Below are 17,345 nucleotides of genomic sequence, written 5' to 3'. Positions count from 1 at the left end.
CATTTAAATATTTATTTTAATGACATTTTGTAAAATTTTCTTGGACAGAATTCTTACCCAAATAAACCATCAATATTTTATCATTAAGAAAAAAAAAGAATTTTACAACAAACTTTAAAGTGTATCTTTTGTAGAAATACATTTCAAAATTAGTTCTCCCTTTAATTATATTTTATATTCTGGATTTAATTGCGTGTTTTTACCCTTAATGACACTTTTTTTTTCCTACTCTTTCCAATTAAAGCTTTTATCATTGTTGCAAACTTAGGAAAAAATGTTTTATAATGAATGAATTTTAAAAAAATTAGAAATATTTTGGTGTGAAAAACTTTGCTGTCCAGCTAGCTTTAATTTGACAAGTTAAAAGTATTCAAAAGTAATTTAAATTACATCTTGAACATTGGTTTTCATTGACCTTTTAATTTCTGCACAATACATTTTTGTTTAAAGTATTTAACTGCTCATTCATAAACATACTGAACTCAAACAGAAAACACTTGTCACAATTTCTGTTAAAACAGTTTATTTTCTTTATCTGACAATTTAAAAATGAATAAAGAGCAAAAATATTTGTACAAAAAAAATGTACACATCACAGAAAAGTGACATGAAATATTAAGAAATCATTGTTTTGGTTTTGATCCACTCTCTTGCAGGTTTTTATTTCTAAACTGAAGATTTCTTTTTATATATTTTGTGAAGCTTCCGCCAAACAGAGCTCTGACTGTTTCTGACCTGAACAGAAACAAAAACAAACAAACCAACCAGTTTTTCTGTTTACACATTATTTTTTATTAAAACTGTAAACTTCCAAATAACGTCGGCAGCGTGGCCGGTTTGGGGTGGGGCTTGTAGCCGATTCGCTCGTTGATGAGCTCCGTCCTCGACGCCGTGGAGGGAGATGCTGAGGCTCCACCCACGATGATATCAACACTGATGACCGAAGCCCCGCCCACTCCTCCTCCTGACTCCGCCTCCTCCGGCTGACGCTTCCTAGCCTTAAAAAAAAAAAAAAAAACCCTTTAATGGTTCGTTTCCTTATCAGCTGACAGAAATGTTTCATACATTTAACTTCTTCAGTTTGTGTTTTAATGAGGTTTTTACTTGTTCCAGTTTTCCAGACTCTGGAGTAACAAACAGGTCAGTACCATGAAACTAGTCCTTGATCCTCAGGGACTCGAATCTTACTGAGCTGCTATTAAATCTTCAGCAGCTTTTCTAACCACAAACTTAATAATGATCACGTTAATGCAGCGTTTCCCATACAACGAATTATTTGAGGCAGACGCCACGTTAACACTGACCACCACATATTGATTTTCTATTGTTTTGACTATTTCAAATGGGTAAAATCTGATTGCATCGTACAGCTGTGTGTAGAAGGAGCGGAGGAGAGGAGGACAGCAGCTAAAGAGAGGAAGAGGAGGCATCTAATTCTGTGGGAAACATCAGTGAGCGAGTTATTGATTAGTATTGACAGTATTGAGTGGTATCAGTGATTTACACCTCGAGCTCCTTCTTGATGCTCTCGAACTCCTCTGTGTCGTCGATCTTCAGCTCCAGACGAGTCGGTTTCCTCCTCAACATCTTCTGGTTCAGTTTTCTTCTCTATTCAGAGACACACAAACATCAAACATCAGAAGCAACAACGTCAGAGACGTGACAACATCTACGGCTGTTACTCATTATCCAAGAAGCAACTGATACACTTATTGATCATGTGTGATTGAACAGCATACAAAGAGTAAATCACTTCTAATATTAATCTGAACCATCTAACCAGCTACTGCTAACAGGCTACGCCGCTACGCTGACTGTCCGTCAACAGAAACCAGATCAGACCAAACAACAACAACATCCCCTCTGTTTCTTCGGCCTCACGGACGTATTTTCACCGAAATCCCAGGTTCTGGATCGACAGGTTCGAGTCGCCACGCTCTGAGGTTTGACACAGCAGCTGAGTTCTTCTGCCTCTGTACTGATTTATACAGCAGTACATCTGCAGTACATCTGCAGTACTCTCCATTATATATATATTGTTATGGTCACATGGTGGCAAAGAGAGGGAAGGTGATCGGGACGAAGGGTGGAGGTACCAGAAGGCAGGAGAGCAGACAGACAGCTACAGTACCTGGGTATCCCACAGGCCAACGGGAGCCATGATGAGGATGTAAGGAGGTCAGCCACAGCCAAGGGCCTCCAGAGGGTAAAACAGGTGCTGAGAAGCCAGGTCAGTGGTAGAAATAAAACCCAAGCCATCAACACGTTCGCCCTGCCAGTCACTAAATACCCAGCTGGAACAGTAAGCCGGGACGCAGGAGACAGATGCCCCTGAGAGACTCCAGCACATAGTAGCAGGGTGTTAGATGCAAGCTGGGACCGCGTAGACTGGGAGACATAACCAAGTGGCTGGGCTGGCGCGCAGGAACATCTTTGGCGAGTGTGGATCAGAAGTCCCAGAGTCAAGATGGGACACACCACTGAAAGCGGTCGAGAACAACAGAGCTCCTGTGGGACCTCAAATTCCAGACTGACCAGCAGCTGCTGGCCGACCGACCAGACAGCGCGGTGGTTGACCAGGACCAGGGGAGGCAGCGGTGACGGATGTGGCGATGCCAGATGACAGTTGCATCAGAAAGAAGGAGCAGAACCGGAGTGGATGTGGAAGCTGAAGTCAAAACTGGCCCCGTGGTAACAGGAGCATTATGGGTTGTGATTCCCCCATCTGGGAGAGTGGCTCCAACAGATTCCAGGCACAACACCTGAGGTCTCTGTCCAGAAGAGGGCAGATCTAGGAACAGCTAAGATACTGCGCAGGACTCTGGTAGAAGACTAGACAGAGGACAGAGACTCACTGGGCTTCATTTAGCTGATCTACTGATTCATTTTAGGCCTCTGAACATTGACATTCGTCACATGTTTATCAGACTGTTGCACAGAATCACACAGATTAAAGCTCTAACTAATCTGCAGTAAAGTCTTGATAATCTCTGGAGTAAACCCAGACTCATCGATTATCAACAGTTCGATTCATTTTCGGAACCATACTCTTGACTCCAGTATGTACCAGTATGTACCAGTATACACACTGGTATAAACAACAGAGCTCCGGTGTTCTGTTCCTATTTAAGTCTGAAGGTAAACAGAGGCTAAGCTAACCGGCTAACGTCTGTTTAAAGGTCTAAAAACAATGAATTACACCGGAAAAAGACGAACGTGCCTCCCAGATGTTATAGCGTGGTTTCACAAGTTATGAGACGTTACCTAACAGATGTGCTGATGCTTTCCCGGGTTTTCTCTCCTCTCCTGTTTTTTCGCTGCCGCTGCCACTGGGTTCGTCGTCGTTTTCTTCTTCTTTGTCTTTTTAAGTCGTCGTCGTCTTCTCTGCTTCTTCTTCTTCTTCTTCTTCTCCTTCTGTTGGCGGTCGGCAAACAGCTTTTTGGTGCATTACCGCCACCTTCTGAACTGGAGTGTGGATCAGACTGGGTCTTATAACTATACTATATTCCAGTAAATACAGCATTATACTCCACATGCCCTCGGTTCAACTGTAACGATTCTTTTAGTTCAAGTTTGATCTTCTCTAGTCTGTTTTTCAGAATCTGTCTTTCCTGGTGGTTTCGGATGCGTTATTATTTATTTATTTTTTCCCACCTAAGACCCGCCTCTACCCTTCCTCTTATTGGTTTACCGGGATAGTCTCACCCTAATACTAACCAATAATCACGCTTCATGCCTAACCCTAGCCAATCAGAGGAAGGGTAGGGCTGGCTCTTCAGCCATCTTCAGTGGGGGGAATAACGCGTTGCTGTGTCAACCGGATGAACAAATTGACCCGGAAGCAGAAAACGTGTTTTACATCCGGGTCACTTTGCTGAGAGACGCTACCGCTTCGTTTTCAGCTGTAAGTTTTTAAAAATAAAAACAATGCAGCTTCAAGTTTATTAACGGACTGTTTCACACCTGCCGGTCACACTTGTCGTGTATCTGTTCAGGTGTGTTTGACGCAGGGTGACGCTAGACTAGTCGCTGCTTGAATGCTAATTCAAATGCTAGCATTGTGTGTCACGTTTTGTTTTCTCCGTTTTTTTTTTATTAATTTTCTCCCTTTTTCGTCGTTTTCAGTTTTTTTTTCTATTTTTTCTCTTTCTCTGCCCTTCTCCTCATCTCCTGTTTCTCTCTGTAACATTTAACTCAACCTTTTTGCTCGCACCAAACTCCGTTGAAAAATCGTGTAACTGTAGACCGTTAGCTCACAGTAAATGTTTGTCACGGATCAGGACTGAACTGATCTCTGATCTGTTACTCTTTCATTCGGCATGAACTGAATCTCTTAAAGTGTTTTGAATTAAAACAGTTTCTGTCTAAATGATTGACAGGTGATCAGATCAACAGTATCTGTAGGCCTTAAAAAGCCTCGATAAGCAAAGTCTTAAATTTCCATCATAAAGCTCTGGATATTTTTTCTCCATCCTCTGTCTGCAGTAGCACGTTACTTATAAATTGTTTTTATATGTGATTTTATCAGAAACTGTTGTTCCAGACCTTCGTTGTTATGTTAAATTCATACGTAGGCCTTAAATTAATTAGTTCGCTTTTAATAATTTAATTCATCCATTCATTTTCTGCTGCTTATCTAGCAATTAATAATATTATTTGGAATTATTGTTATACACAGCTGAGAAGTGATATAATTATGAAGTCGAAACCTCAATAAATGTCAATAAATTCATGCACTTAAATAATAATTCTAGTTCATACCATCTCTGCTGGTTTTCATCGATATTGTTTTTTAAAAAGTCTTAATTTTAACTTGGTAAACCTGCAGAAATCATAAACTGTCTCACTACTGAATTCCTTATAGTTAGCACCAGATTCTGTGGTTTATTATGAGTTTATGAGGAAATGTGGGGGCTGTAAAATAAAGTGTTTTACTTCCCAATGGAGGCTCATTTCTGCCAGTAAAGGAAAAAATAAACAAAGACTTACTATGTCAAACATGTTTTTTCTTTTACGGGCAGACAAAAAATGTAAGGGATTAATTTCCTCCGGAGAAATACTGTAACCAGTAATATTTTTATTTTTATATTAAAACAATAACTGATTTTGTAAATTAATCAGTTACTTTTTTCTTTTCCTTCAGTGGTTTCACTTACTATCTCTGAAATAATTTTGTTCGTTTGTTTGTTATTTCAATATTTTTAATTTTTAAATTATTAAATTTATATTGTAATTTTTGATATATTTTATTATTATGATAAATGGCAGCATATTTCTGCCATCGCAACCAAAAAAGCTTGCTCAGTTTCTCATTATAACAAGACAATTTTCTAATTTTTATGAGATCTTTTTCACTTTCTAACAAAATGTTTTTCATGTTATTATGACATATTTTCTTGTTATTATTAGATAGCAGAGGATTCCGTTTTTACAAGAAACTTTTCTCGTTATAAAACAAAAAAAAACGACTTTACTTGTGATAACAGTATAAAGTTTGATTTAATTTTATTATTTATGTATTATTTTATGTACAGAAATTGTCTTGTTTTCTGGGGGGCTATTCTTTTCACTTCTTTTGTATTTTGAATTTGTGTTTTAAACATTTTAAATGTAAAAACAGCACTTAGTTTGTGTTTATAATGAGATATTTACTCATGTTTCTGCCCAGTGACCTTTATGTTTCATTCTGCATGTTTCTTCTTCTCTTTGTGTTACTTTCTGGCGGCGGCAGCAGCAGAAGACGTGGGTTAACATGTCCGACGAAGAGGATTCGGCTCCGGCCGTGAAAAAGAGTCGTGTTTTCTATGGAAGCCTGGAGGAGAAAGAGCGGGAACGTCTGAGCTCAGAGGCTGCAAGCGGCACGACGACAGGAAGTGATGGGGTGAAAGCCGGGATAGAGGCGGGAAACATCAACATCTCGTCAGGTGGGTCAAGTGTTGTAAACTATAGGCGTGTCTTAATGTCATACAGAGAGACTTAGACTCTGTTTCCCATGATGCCGTGCAGGAGAGACTCTGGAGATGGAGGAGCGTGTCAGCGAGCGGCAGCAGGAAGCGCTCGCTGAGTTCGAGCGGCGACGGCGAGCGCGCCAGATCACCGTTTCCACTGACGATGCTGAGGTGAAGGCCGGCCTCCGGGCGCTCGGAGAGCCAATCACGCTGTTCGGAGAGGGACCAGCTGACCGCCGGGAGAGGTGGGAAAAAAGGCTCAGCTTCTTTAGTTTAAGCTTTATTTAAACATTTCAGAGAATGAGTTTTATATAATTACAGAAATAAATAAAACAAAGGGTTTCAGTCAGATCATTTCAAAATTAATGTATAGAATGGAATAAACAGATGAATGTTTTTACAGCCTTTTCCTCAACAGAAGATTCAGAAGTTTGAAGAAAATGAAAAGAAAATGAATCAGCAGCTGGTTCAGAAATATGCTCGGTCCAACACAAAAACCATATTTATCTGAAATACTTTTGTGTTCCCTCTGATCCTCAGGACCAGATAGTGTACTGGTTCAGTCCAGACCTAACACACTGCCAGTTTAAACACTGCAGATGCCACAGAAAGGAGAGATGATGATGCTTTTACTGTTCAGTCCTCCTTTCAAACAGTAAACAGACACCGGTGTGGTTCAGGATCACTTTGGGCTCCTGGAAATGTTGAATGTTGTTTTTGTTTTTCGTAAATATTTTTTAACAGAAAAACGTTTGCAGATTAATTGAAGATGAGATTTATGGTTAGTTGCCGCCTAAAGTTTAAACCTCAATGTTTTGGTGTCAGAAAATTCTCTATGTAATTTTGTAATCTGTTTATGTTTTAACTTCAGATTAAAGGGATGACACACTGAGTTATAATTTTGTGCTGTGACATAATCACAGAGATTTATTGGTTGATGTTTCTGAACCCTCGAACCTCTCCCTAACTTAGACGTCCATTTTCTACAGAAGAGCTTAACAAGATATTTTATGGCTGACAAACGTTAACATGATAAACGGCAGAACTATGGCTACACACTGACACTAACCACAGACACACCTGAGCCTCTTGTAGCAGAGCTGCTGAGGTACAACACAGGTGTCCACGCCGAGACTCTGTCAAAGAAACACAGAGTTCTTCTAAAGTCAAAGCTCCAGCAGAGACACAGAGTCCGTTAGCTGTGACTCTGCCATGTTAAGTTGAGCAGGGTTCAGTCGGTCTCCCCCGTGTCCCCTCACCCCCTACGAGGCCTTGAGGCCTGGTCTCTGCTGGAGACCAGTAAATCTGCTGGGACAGAGGCTGCTAGCGGAGTTTGAGGGGGTGTTTACTCTTTTAAGATTTAGACAAAGACCAACAGTTTTCATTCATGTCCAACCGTCTGGTGTTCAGTTGGTGACAAGAGGTAAATTATTGCAGCTGTTATTTGTCTCCATGTTGAACTTTTATAATAAAGGTAGAGTTTTTTCTGTTGTGTGTGTTTGTGTTCAGACTGCGAAGTGTCCTGTCTGTGGTCGGTCCAGACGCTCTGAAGAAGTCCAGGAAAGATGAAGAGAGAGCCAAGAGATCACAGGACGAGGTCTGTATGCACAGAGATACACACACGCAGTGATACACACACGCAGAGATACACACACGCAGTGATACACACACACACGCAGAGATACACACACACGCAGTGATACACACACGCAGTGATACACACACACACGCAGTGATACACACACACGCAGTGATACACACACACGCAGAGATACACACACACGCAGAGATACACACACACGCAGTGATACACACACGCAGAGATACACACACATGTAAATACACACAAACAGTGATACACGCAGAGATACACACACGCAGTGATACACACACACACACAGAGATACACATGGAGATACAAACACACGGAGATACACACACATGTAAATACACACAAACACGGAGATACACACGGACAAACACACACACGGAGATACACACACACACACACACAGTGATACACACAAACAGATACACACGGACATACACACACACAGTGATACACACACGGAGATACACACGGTGACACACAGAAAAATAGAAATAAAACACTTTCAGTTGAATAAAACTTTAAAAGTTTAACTTTTTCTTTCTGACCAATCACAGTGCCAGCAGACGTGGTACCATGAAGGCTCCGCCTCCCTGAGGGACGCCCGGCTCTGGTTGGCCAAATACTCTCTGCCACGGTGAGTTGGCAACAAACTGACCAATCAGAGAGGAGGACTAGAGCCCTTTGTCAGTCCTCTCGGTTGTTTCATTCACTTGTACTTTGATGTAAATCGCATGGCAGCCGTTACTGTGTCACTTCATGAAGTTCTGATATTTTTAGGTGTGTAGACAGTTGGGTTTACAACATGTGGTCGGTTTATTACAATAACTGTGGAAGTTCACCAACGTCTTCAGAGATGTAAGGACCTACTGGTCTCAGCAGCTGACAAACCGAATCCCGAGAGGAGCTTTCAGTCAGTGCCCATGGTCATCCTCCTGTATAAAACAGTCTCACCTCTTACTGCTGGCTCTGATGTCTGGAGTGTTTTAAAATGTGATTTAATTCCTTTCGGAAAATAAACTTTGGTGTCAGAGTGTAAATTTAATATTAACTGTGCATTCAGAAAGTATTCAGATTTTGTATTTTGTCATGTTGCATCCTGATGCTAAAATCAAAAATCATGTTTTCCCTCATCAGTCTAAACTCAGTTCCCCGTAATGACAAAGTGAAGACAGAATTTGAGACAGTTTGTAAAAGTCTAAATGGGGAAGGCTACAGAAACTTTCTGCTGCACTGAGGGTTCCCAGGAGAACAGTGGTCTCCACAATTCTTCAGTGGAAGACGTCTGGGAAAACCAGGTCTCTGAGGAGAAAGGCCTCGGTAAGAGAGGAGACCAAGAACCTGATGGTTACTCTGTCTGAGCTCCAGAGATCCCGGTGGGAGATGGGAGAAACACTATACCATGGGCTTCTGCTCAGGTTTACGCTTCTGTCACTTGGGTCATTGTTTCTTCAATAAAACTCTGTCAGTGGAGCTTTGAGTCGAGATCGCTGTTTCACGGTCACGGTACAGAAGTTACAAGCGAAGTTCAGCTGATGTCTCAGCTGACCGTACTTTGTCCTAGTCTTAGGAGTCTGGAATCCACAGCTGATTTTACAGAGTCTCCTAAGCTCCTAAGTCTGGACCGTTTTTAGTCTCTGAAATGTAGCTATCTACCGCTAGCAGCATTAGCTCTGTAGCTGTAAAAGCAGAGTTTAGTCCAGCTCCACCTGGAGGTCAAGAGAGGCAAGTATTGCACCGACCTACGAACCTTCTTTTTCTGCCGTAATGCGAAGACGCAGACAGATTCTTGCAGTTTGTTACAGTCTACTGAAATTTTTTTTTTTTTTTTTTAATTTTGAATTTTTCAAAAGGAGAGAGAGAGAGAGAGCAATTCAGGGGGTGAGAGACACATACTGTGAGTGAAATCGTTCCAGTTCACTGTCAGAGCTCAGATTCACGGTGGGAACTGTTCGGTCAACACTCCACAGTTTACGGATAGAAAATGACCACTGAGCGTCTCTACAGCCGACAGTGGTAACACTAAAAGGTGATGACCAGTAACTATCTGAAAGCTGAATTTACTGCTGACTATTGAGTGAGATAACGGGCGGCGCCCGATGCCTGCGCTCACGAGGCCGATACACAAAGAATGTCTGCAGGCGCTTAAGTAAAGGTTTATTAACAGAGTTTTTTGATAACTTGTGGACTTTTTTTTTTTTTTTAATTTAAAGTAAGAAGGCGAACAGAGCACAGATCTACTTAAGCAGAGGCAATGCATATTTTTTATTTGTAGATATTTTTGTGTTCAAGTGAATTATACATTAGTGTTAAATAGATGTTCGTTTAAGTTTGGCAATTTTGTGTCTCATTTGTTATTATTAAATTGTATTTTATTGGATGCCAAAAAATAAACACAATAACATAATATTGGCATCATATATCCGGTGCCCTGTTCCATAAATATCGACATTGGCCGTTGAAAGACTCATATCGATCGGCCACTAGTGTCTGTTAAAGAGGGAGGAGTGAACTAGTGAACGACAAACACGTAGAGAGAGAGACAAGACTGCTAATATCAAACAAAACAGGAGTCTTAAATATTGGAAGGATCTGATTAGCTGTGACTCAAAAGCTGCTACTGTGATTGGTCCATCAGGGCAATGAGGCGTCTGGAGGCTGCACGTGCTCAGAGGGATGTTGCAGAGGCAACCAGGACGATCCGGCAACAAGAGCTGCACAAGAGCCTGAGGGTGAGACGAGTCGAACGTTTATTTAATTTACTCTGATTAAAGACACAGCTGCAGAACGTCAGGTCATTAAAGTACAACTGCCAAAATATTTCTATATTAAAAGATATGATAAATTATAAAATATAAATAAATATAATTCAAAAAGCCTAAATAAATAAACTAACATAAGATAAAGTCTCTATGAGAAAATCTATTTGTGTCAATAATGTTTTGTAAAAAAGATGCTGATCCCTTTTTTGTTCTGTGTAAAAATAAAAGTAGTGACAGAGAAATTCATTTCATTAGAATCATCATCTTCTTCTTCCCCAGAATCTGAACAACTTCTGCAGTCAGATCGGTGATGATCGACCAATCAGCTTCTGCCACTTCAGCCCCAACTCCAAAATGCTGGCCACTGGCTCCTGGTAACAAACCACGCCCACTATTAGCATTAGCTCACAGGGAGTTAGCATAACGACGAGAAGCGCTAGCATTGGAAGACACAAACACACAGCATTAGCGTTAGCATTAGTGACTCCAGCCACAGAGTTGTATTGGTTTTTAGACTACTGCTGAACTACACATGCTCATGTCATGATGCAGCCAATGCTAACATGCTAATGCCCCCCCCCCCCGACAGGAGCGGTCTGTGTAAGCTGTGGTCCGTCCCTGACTGCAACCTGATTCGTACACTCAGAGGTGGGCAGAGCTTCACGTGTTCTATAAATAACTTGTAGTTCAGGCATTTCTGAATTCAGCATAGTCAAGATATCGAGGTGTGTGTTATTTTGTATTTCTATATATTTATATACTCTTAGTTGGCAGTTTATTAGGTACACCTAGCAGTTTCTATTATTTTGTCCACCCAATTCATATCAATGAGGGTAGACTAAATAACAACACATTTCAACAGCAGCACAAACTGAACATTGTAACATTCATAAACTTGTGTTAGCTGAGGCTGGTGTTCCTAATAAACTGGACAATGAGTGTATATTTCTCTATATATGTATGTGTTTGTTTATATACAGTGGCTTCAGAAAGTATTCAGTCAAATCACACTGCATGTCAGGATGAAAACCAAGACACGAGGTCCAAGGAATTCCAAATCCAAGGGTCTAAAACCAGTTCTAAGGCTCCGAGTGTTCCCAGGAGCACAGTGGCTTCAATAGCTGTGACATGGAAGAAGTCTGGAACCACCAGGACTCTTAATAGAGTTAATAGACAGTCTGGACAAAATGAGTAGCTGGGCACGAAGGACCCCGGTCAGAGGGGTGACCAACAACCCAATGGTCACTCTACCAGAGCCTCAGGAGATGGGAGAACCTGCAGGAAGGACAACCGTCTCAGCAGCACTGAATCAATCAGACCTTTATGGTAGAGGCTCTACGGAGAAGCCACTTTGAGTAAAAGACACATGACAGCTGGCTTGGAATTCACCAAACAACACTCAAAGGTGTCTGAGAGCATGAGGAGAAAGTCTGATGTCTGACGAGACAAAACCTTAACCCCTGGGACAGAACTCCAGACACTATGGTGGTGATCACCTGGTTAATACCATCCCTTGAAGCATGGTGGCGGCAGCAGCGTCATGCTGTGGGGCGGCGGGGGGGGTTCAGTGGCAGGGACAGGGAGACTGGACGGACCCGAGGGAAGGACGGATGCAGACAAATACAGAGAGGTACTTGAAGAAAACCTGATCCAGAGTGTGCGGGACCTGAGACTGGGGCAACGCTTCACCTTTCAGCACGACAGTGACCTGAGGCATTGAGCCAAGACAACATTTGGAGTGGATTCAGGACAAGTCTCCGACTGTCCTTAAGTGGCCCAGCCACAGCGCAGACATAAACCCCCAAGAGAATCTGTGCTGAGACCTGCAGATGGCAGTTTACAGACTCTTCCTGTCCAATCTGACGGAGCCTGACCGGATCTGGCAGGAAGAACGGGATAATCAGTCCAGATCCAGGTGCTTAACCTGTGGAGACTCAACCAAAATGACTGGAAGCTGCAACTGCTGCCAAAGCGGCTTCTAGACAGAAGTGGATTAAGGGTCTGAAGACTTCTATAAATGAGAGATTTCAGTTTTTGATTTTTAATAAATTCAGTACAATTTCACTATGTCATTATGGATTATTGATTCAAGATTAATGGATTAATTTAGAATTAAATCTACAACACAAAGTGAAGGGGTTTGAATATTTTCTGAAGTCACTGTGTGTGTGTGTATATAAAGATATATATATATACACACATCTTTATATATATATATATATATATATATATATATATATATATATATATATATATATATATATATAATTATATATAATAATCTATTTTATTTTATGATTTGCATTATAATCACATTAAGTCACTACATTTAAGACATTTGTTGTAAATTGATCAATTATGAAAACATCCGTAGTTTTAATATATTTAGACATTTATTAATTTTGTCACACAAAATTTCATTTTATTTAATTTAATTTAATTCAGGTTTTTGTCCTGAATCACTTTTTTTGCGTTGATTTAACATCTAACATGGTGTCAGACTTTAAGGAAGTTGACTGAGACTCTGCTCCTTGTCTGTCCCTGCTCTCTGATTGGCTGAAGGACACGACACCAATGTGGGTGCCATCGTCTTCCGCCCCCAGGCCGCAGTCTCTCTCGACCAATCAGATGTCAGCTTGGCCTCGTGCGCTGCCGATGGGTCCGTGAAGCTGTGGAACCTAGAAAGGTAGGAGGCAAGGAGGCGAGAGTGTAGGAAGGGAGGAGGGAAGGAGATAGAGAGGGAGGAGATAAGGAGTCAAGGGGGCGAGGAGAGAGGAGACAAGGAGGGAACGAAGGGAGGAGGCAAGGCGATAGAGAGGGAGGCGATTAGGACTCACTGGGACAAAGAGAGGAGAAGGTAGGACACAGAGACAAGGAGGGAGGAGACAACAACCTGAACTCCTGGCTCTTCATATTGTCGTCCTTTATATGGCCATTCATTCCCGTGCGTCTCTTGTTGCCATAGTGATGAGCCGGTGGCAGACATCGAGGGTCACGGCGAGCGGGTGTCTCGGGTGTCCTGGCATCCATCTGGAAGGTTCCTGGGAACGACCTGGTAAACTGGTGTCAGACCATCATCATCAGAGTGTCTGCGTACTAATGCACGGAGTATTTATACACAGTAAATGTATGTGTCTGTGTGTAGTTACGATAACTCGTGGCGTCTGTGGGATCTGGAGGTTCAGGAGGAAATCCTCCATCAGGAAGGTCACAGCAAAGGAGTCCACGACCTCCACTTCCACCCTGATGGATCACTGGCTGCTACTGGGTAAAACGCTCGCTGTACTACTCTGTGGCATCCGCCAGTATCTGCCAGTATCCGCCAGTATCCGCCAGTACAGTATATTTCTCTGTGTGTTTTGTACACATACAGTTTAATGAAACTAATTAAAATATAAATCCTCTCTCTCTCTGTGTGTGTCCCCGCCCCCTTTGCGCTGTCGTCCAATCAGAGGGCTGGATGCGTTCGGGAGGGTGTGGGACCTTCGGACGGGACGCTGTGTTGTCTTCCTGGAGGGACACCTGAAGGAGATCTACAGCCTGCACTTCTCCCCGAACGGGTCAGCCAGTCAGAGACAAACACGCTCAACACACAGCCAATCAGAGAACAGTTTAATCAAACAGCCAATGAGAGAGGTTTTAAAAACAGTTTATTTGTTTCCGCCTTTTTCTCAGGTATCACCTGGCAACAGGAAGTGGTGATAACACCTGTAAGGTTTGGGAGCTGAGAAACAGGAAGTGTTTGTACACGGTCCCCGCCCACCAGAATCTGCTCTCTGCTGTTCGCTTCCAACGTAAAAACAGACCTTTATCTATTAAAAAACAGCTTTATTGTTCTATTTTTATTTTATAGTTGTATTTATTTAAAGTTATTATTTCTAATCAATTTTTATTGATCTTATATAATGACAGTAAAAATGTGATGACTTATCTTTTTTATTACTTAATTATTTACTATTATTTATTTTATTTTAATTATTATTTTTTTGTTTTTTTTTTGTCTTTCTTTTATTCCCTCCTTTTTCAGTTTTTTATCCCTTTAGTTTTTTCTTTTTTTTAAAATTCCTTTGTTGTCCGTGTTTCCAGTTTGTGTCTCTGACCTCACTTCCTGTTTGTTCATTTGCTTTTAGCCACGGACGGTCACTTCCTGTTGACCGGAGCGTACGACAACACAGCGAAGGTTTGGAGTCACCCCGGCTGGACGCCGCTGAAGACGCTCGCCGGACACGAGGGGAAGGTACGAACACTGCGCTCCGATTGGTCTGTTCAGACCCCGCCGCTGATTGGTGGAGACAGCTCGGGTACGTTAACTTGTCGCACCTGTTTTCGTTTTCAGGTGATGGGTGTCGACGTGTCACCTGACGGAAAGCTGATCGCAACCAGCTCCTTCGACCGAACCTTCAAACTCTGGCTGACAGAGTGATGTCACGATGATGTCACGTCAGCAGCTAAGCAGGAGGAAAAAAAATGAAAGTTGTTTGTATTTTTCCTGACAAGAGAAAAAAAGTTATTAATTTTTCAGTGTTTTTGTTTTTGTTTTGTTTTTTAAATAAAATAAAAGTTTACATTTTCGAATTTTGTCTCCGATTATTTTGTTATTTCACGTGTGATTTTAGTTTTTAAATACAAACAACAGAAACCAAGTGGTTAATGTTAGTGATTATCGGCCATAATTAACTGTTGACCACTAAAGTATCATTTATTTACTTGAAATTCTGCTTCAGATCAGAAGTGAAGCACAGACTTCAGTTCCCGGCTACACGGACGTGCGACCGATCATCATCGATTATTACCAGGAGTTTGTTTTCACTCATGTCCGTTTACCTGTTTGTCGGCTTATTTGTCAGCAAGATCAGGCAGAAACTACTGAACTGATCCACTCTGAACTTGGTGGAGGGATGGATCCGGGTCCAGGGAAGAGCCCGTTACGTTCTGGGGCAGGTCCGGCCCACCTCCCAAGATGAACTTAAAAGTAAAAAGAATCTGGTCGTCTGCAGTGACAAGAGGAAAGACGGATCGTTTCTCCACATCACAGAACATTTAGCTGCATCTGCACCATCAGTCGTGTGGACAAACATTTTAAAAAGCCATGAAACAAAACTGATAAAACTTCTACAACCAGTGGAACCACAATGTTTCACATTCAGCAGTAAATGTGTTTCATGTGTTAAAGTTCACTGACGAGATAAAACCTTATGACCAGCTGTCTGAAACAATGTTGGACCCAATGCGGCTCTGAGCCACCGAGACATGGACTCCACCAGACCGCTGAAGGTCCCTGTGCTATCTGGTACCAAGACTTCAGCAGCAGATCCTCAAAGTCCTGTCTCCGGTTCCTAGTTTGTCCTCCCGTGGACAACGGCTGAAGGAGTCTGTTTTATAACTTTAGTTAAAACGCTGAGCAGAGAGAAACTGAACACAGATGAAGTGAGAACTGGTCTCAGTCTGGAAACTGCTCCGCTGGTCAAACTGTAAACATGACAGAAAATCTGAACCTGACGAGGAGGCTTCACTGTAGAACTAAAGACACCAGACTAGAGAAGAGCTCCTCTAAGCTGCGAGGAGCAGCTGATGATCAGACGGACTGAGACGCTGCACCCGGACATGGATCAGCTGCTGGTGCTGTGAGGCTCCGGTAAGACTCCGCTTTACACGTGATGTGTTGTTATTGAAATGCTCACGCACACACACACACACACACACACACACACACACACACATCGTATCAAATGATGAAAGAAGAAAATAAAAACATGGCAAATGGACTTCGTTCAAATTAAGGCTTGAGATTTCCCAGAAATCAAACCCAGTTTTTTATTCTCATTTTTTTGAAGATTTCTACAATGTCCCTGTGGAATGAATAAAGTACTGTCAGGAATTCTATCTCTGCAGTGGTTTGCGTTGGTGGTGGTCGAGTCTGTCACCGTTTCAGATTCAGATTGAGATGCTGAATTTTAAATTTTTCAAAATACTGTGAGCATCACAAACTAAAATCTACAAACCCACAAAACCTGGACCAAAAAAAACTGTCTGGATGGATGGATACCACCAGAGGTCATAGAGAAAACGTTAACTCCAGCAGTAACCCAGGATGTTGATAAAATGTTTTATCTAACTACAGTAAATTGTGTTTTCGTTGTTGCATCCCGTTGACATGTTTTGTTATTTATTTTAATTGTCACATCCTGAGTGTGGGAAACTTCCAAGTCATCAAATCATGTCACTAGTGCAAAAACTGAGACTTTGAGTTCAAACTGCAAAACTGACAAGACAGGACTCCGCCGTCCCTGGCGTGGACCCCTCCCTCATCAGTGCATTCACTGTCATAAACTTACATTTAAAGGGGCCATAATAGGAAAAACTCACTTTCTTGCGTTTGGGTCTCTGGAGCGACGCCCAGTCTCTTGTGGGCTTCCTAGCTAAGAAAACACGGGACCAACAAGCCGTTCAGATTTGGCCCCCCCTTCTTACGTCACATGCAGGCTCAGCAGAATTATACCGCCCCCCCCATCTGACTATCTCCACCCACAGAGAACTACCTTTACGGAGGTGCGCCATTTTCTCCTCGTGAGAGCCGGACCTGCGAGCATTGTGTTGAAGCTAAGAGCCAAGCACGGGAACTGGTCTGTTGTCGGCTGCACCAGACCGGCACACAGAGCTACAGCAGCACCCGCCCTCAGAGGACAGAAGAGCTGAGCGGATAAAGGTTATTTTTGATGGCGACGTCCCGGCGGCTACAGTCGGTCAAAACCTGTACGTGTGCGTTAACCACTTTGTGTTTGACTGCTCCTCAAACCTGGGTCGGTACGACGCAGGACTGGCAACGAGACTTCCCCTGAAAGAGGGAACCAACTGTTCGTGGCAAAATGGCAGAGGAGGGAAACGTAAATGTTCAAAACATCGGCAACCTTTGTTATCTGAAGAGCCATTTTCGCCCAGAGAGAAATTTGGGCCCTTTAAACGCAGGCGCCAGCGAATCAACGTCACCGACAGCTCATTCGTAGGTTTTACCACAACGTGGCGGCA

General features: G+C 42.2%; 2 protein-coding genes across 7 annotated transcripts; one reads left to right on the top strand and one right to left on the bottom strand.

Annotated features, from left to right (window-relative positions):
• Nucleotides 1–140: 140 nt before the first annotated feature.
• cdc26 (cell division cycle 26 homolog) lies at nucleotides 141–3,413 on the bottom strand. Of its 2 annotated transcripts, XM_040156703.1 has the most exons (3): nucleotides 3,265–3,413; nucleotides 1,507–1,608; nucleotides 162–998 (listed from the first exon to the last, which is right to left on the bottom strand). In XM_040156703.1, exons 2-3 carry the CDS (start codon nucleotides 1,585–1,587, stop codon nucleotides 795–797), a joined length of 285 nt encoding a protein of 94 aa, XP_040012637.1. In that variant the 5' UTR covers nucleotides 1,588–1,608; nucleotides 3,265–3,413; the 3' UTR covers nucleotides 162–794. The 2 variants fall into 2 exon arrangements, with proteins under 2 accessions (XP_040012638.1, XP_040012637.1); XM_040156704.1 differs by lacking the exon at nucleotides 3,265–3,413 and having other exon boundaries at nucleotides 141–998; nucleotides 1,507–1,605.
• Nucleotides 3,414–3,801: 388 nt separating this feature from the next.
• On the top strand, nucleotides 3,802–14,835 carry prpf4 (PRP4 pre-mRNA processing factor 4 homolog (yeast)). 5 transcript variants are annotated; one of them, XM_040158369.1, is made up of 15 exons: nucleotides 3,802–3,904; nucleotides 5,729–5,924; nucleotides 6,007–6,193; nucleotides 7,458–7,545; nucleotides 8,115–8,194; nucleotides 10,196–10,289; nucleotides 10,599–10,693; nucleotides 10,909–10,967; nucleotides 12,882–13,005; nucleotides 13,285–13,374; nucleotides 13,465–13,587; nucleotides 13,772–13,879; nucleotides 13,995–14,113; nucleotides 14,450–14,556; nucleotides 14,656–14,835. In XM_040158369.1, exons 2-15 carry the CDS (start codon nucleotides 5,753–5,755, stop codon nucleotides 14,740–14,742), a joined length of 1,533 nt encoding a protein of 510 aa, XP_040014303.1. In that variant the 5' UTR covers nucleotides 3,802–3,904; nucleotides 5,729–5,752; the 3' UTR covers nucleotides 14,743–14,835. The 5 variants fall into 5 exon arrangements, with proteins under 5 accessions (XP_040014303.1, XP_040014306.1, XP_040014305.1 ...); XM_040158372.1 differs by having other exon boundaries at nucleotides 3,815–3,904; nucleotides 5,726–5,924; XM_040158371.1 differs by having other exon boundaries at nucleotides 3,818–3,904; nucleotides 5,732–5,924.
• The last annotated feature ends 2,510 nt before the right edge of the window (nucleotides 14,836–17,345 follow it).

Source organism: Xiphias gladius, chromosome 20, assembly GCF_016859285.1.
Source record: "Xiphias gladius isolate SHS-SW01 ecotype Sanya breed wild chromosome 20, ASM1685928v1, whole genome shotgun sequence".
Lineage (NCBI taxonomy): Eukaryota > Metazoa > Chordata > Actinopteri > Istiophoriformes > Xiphiidae > Xiphias > Xiphias gladius.
Note: the sequence above shows the minus strand (reverse complement) of the source record. Positions and strands in the feature narration are given on the sequence as shown.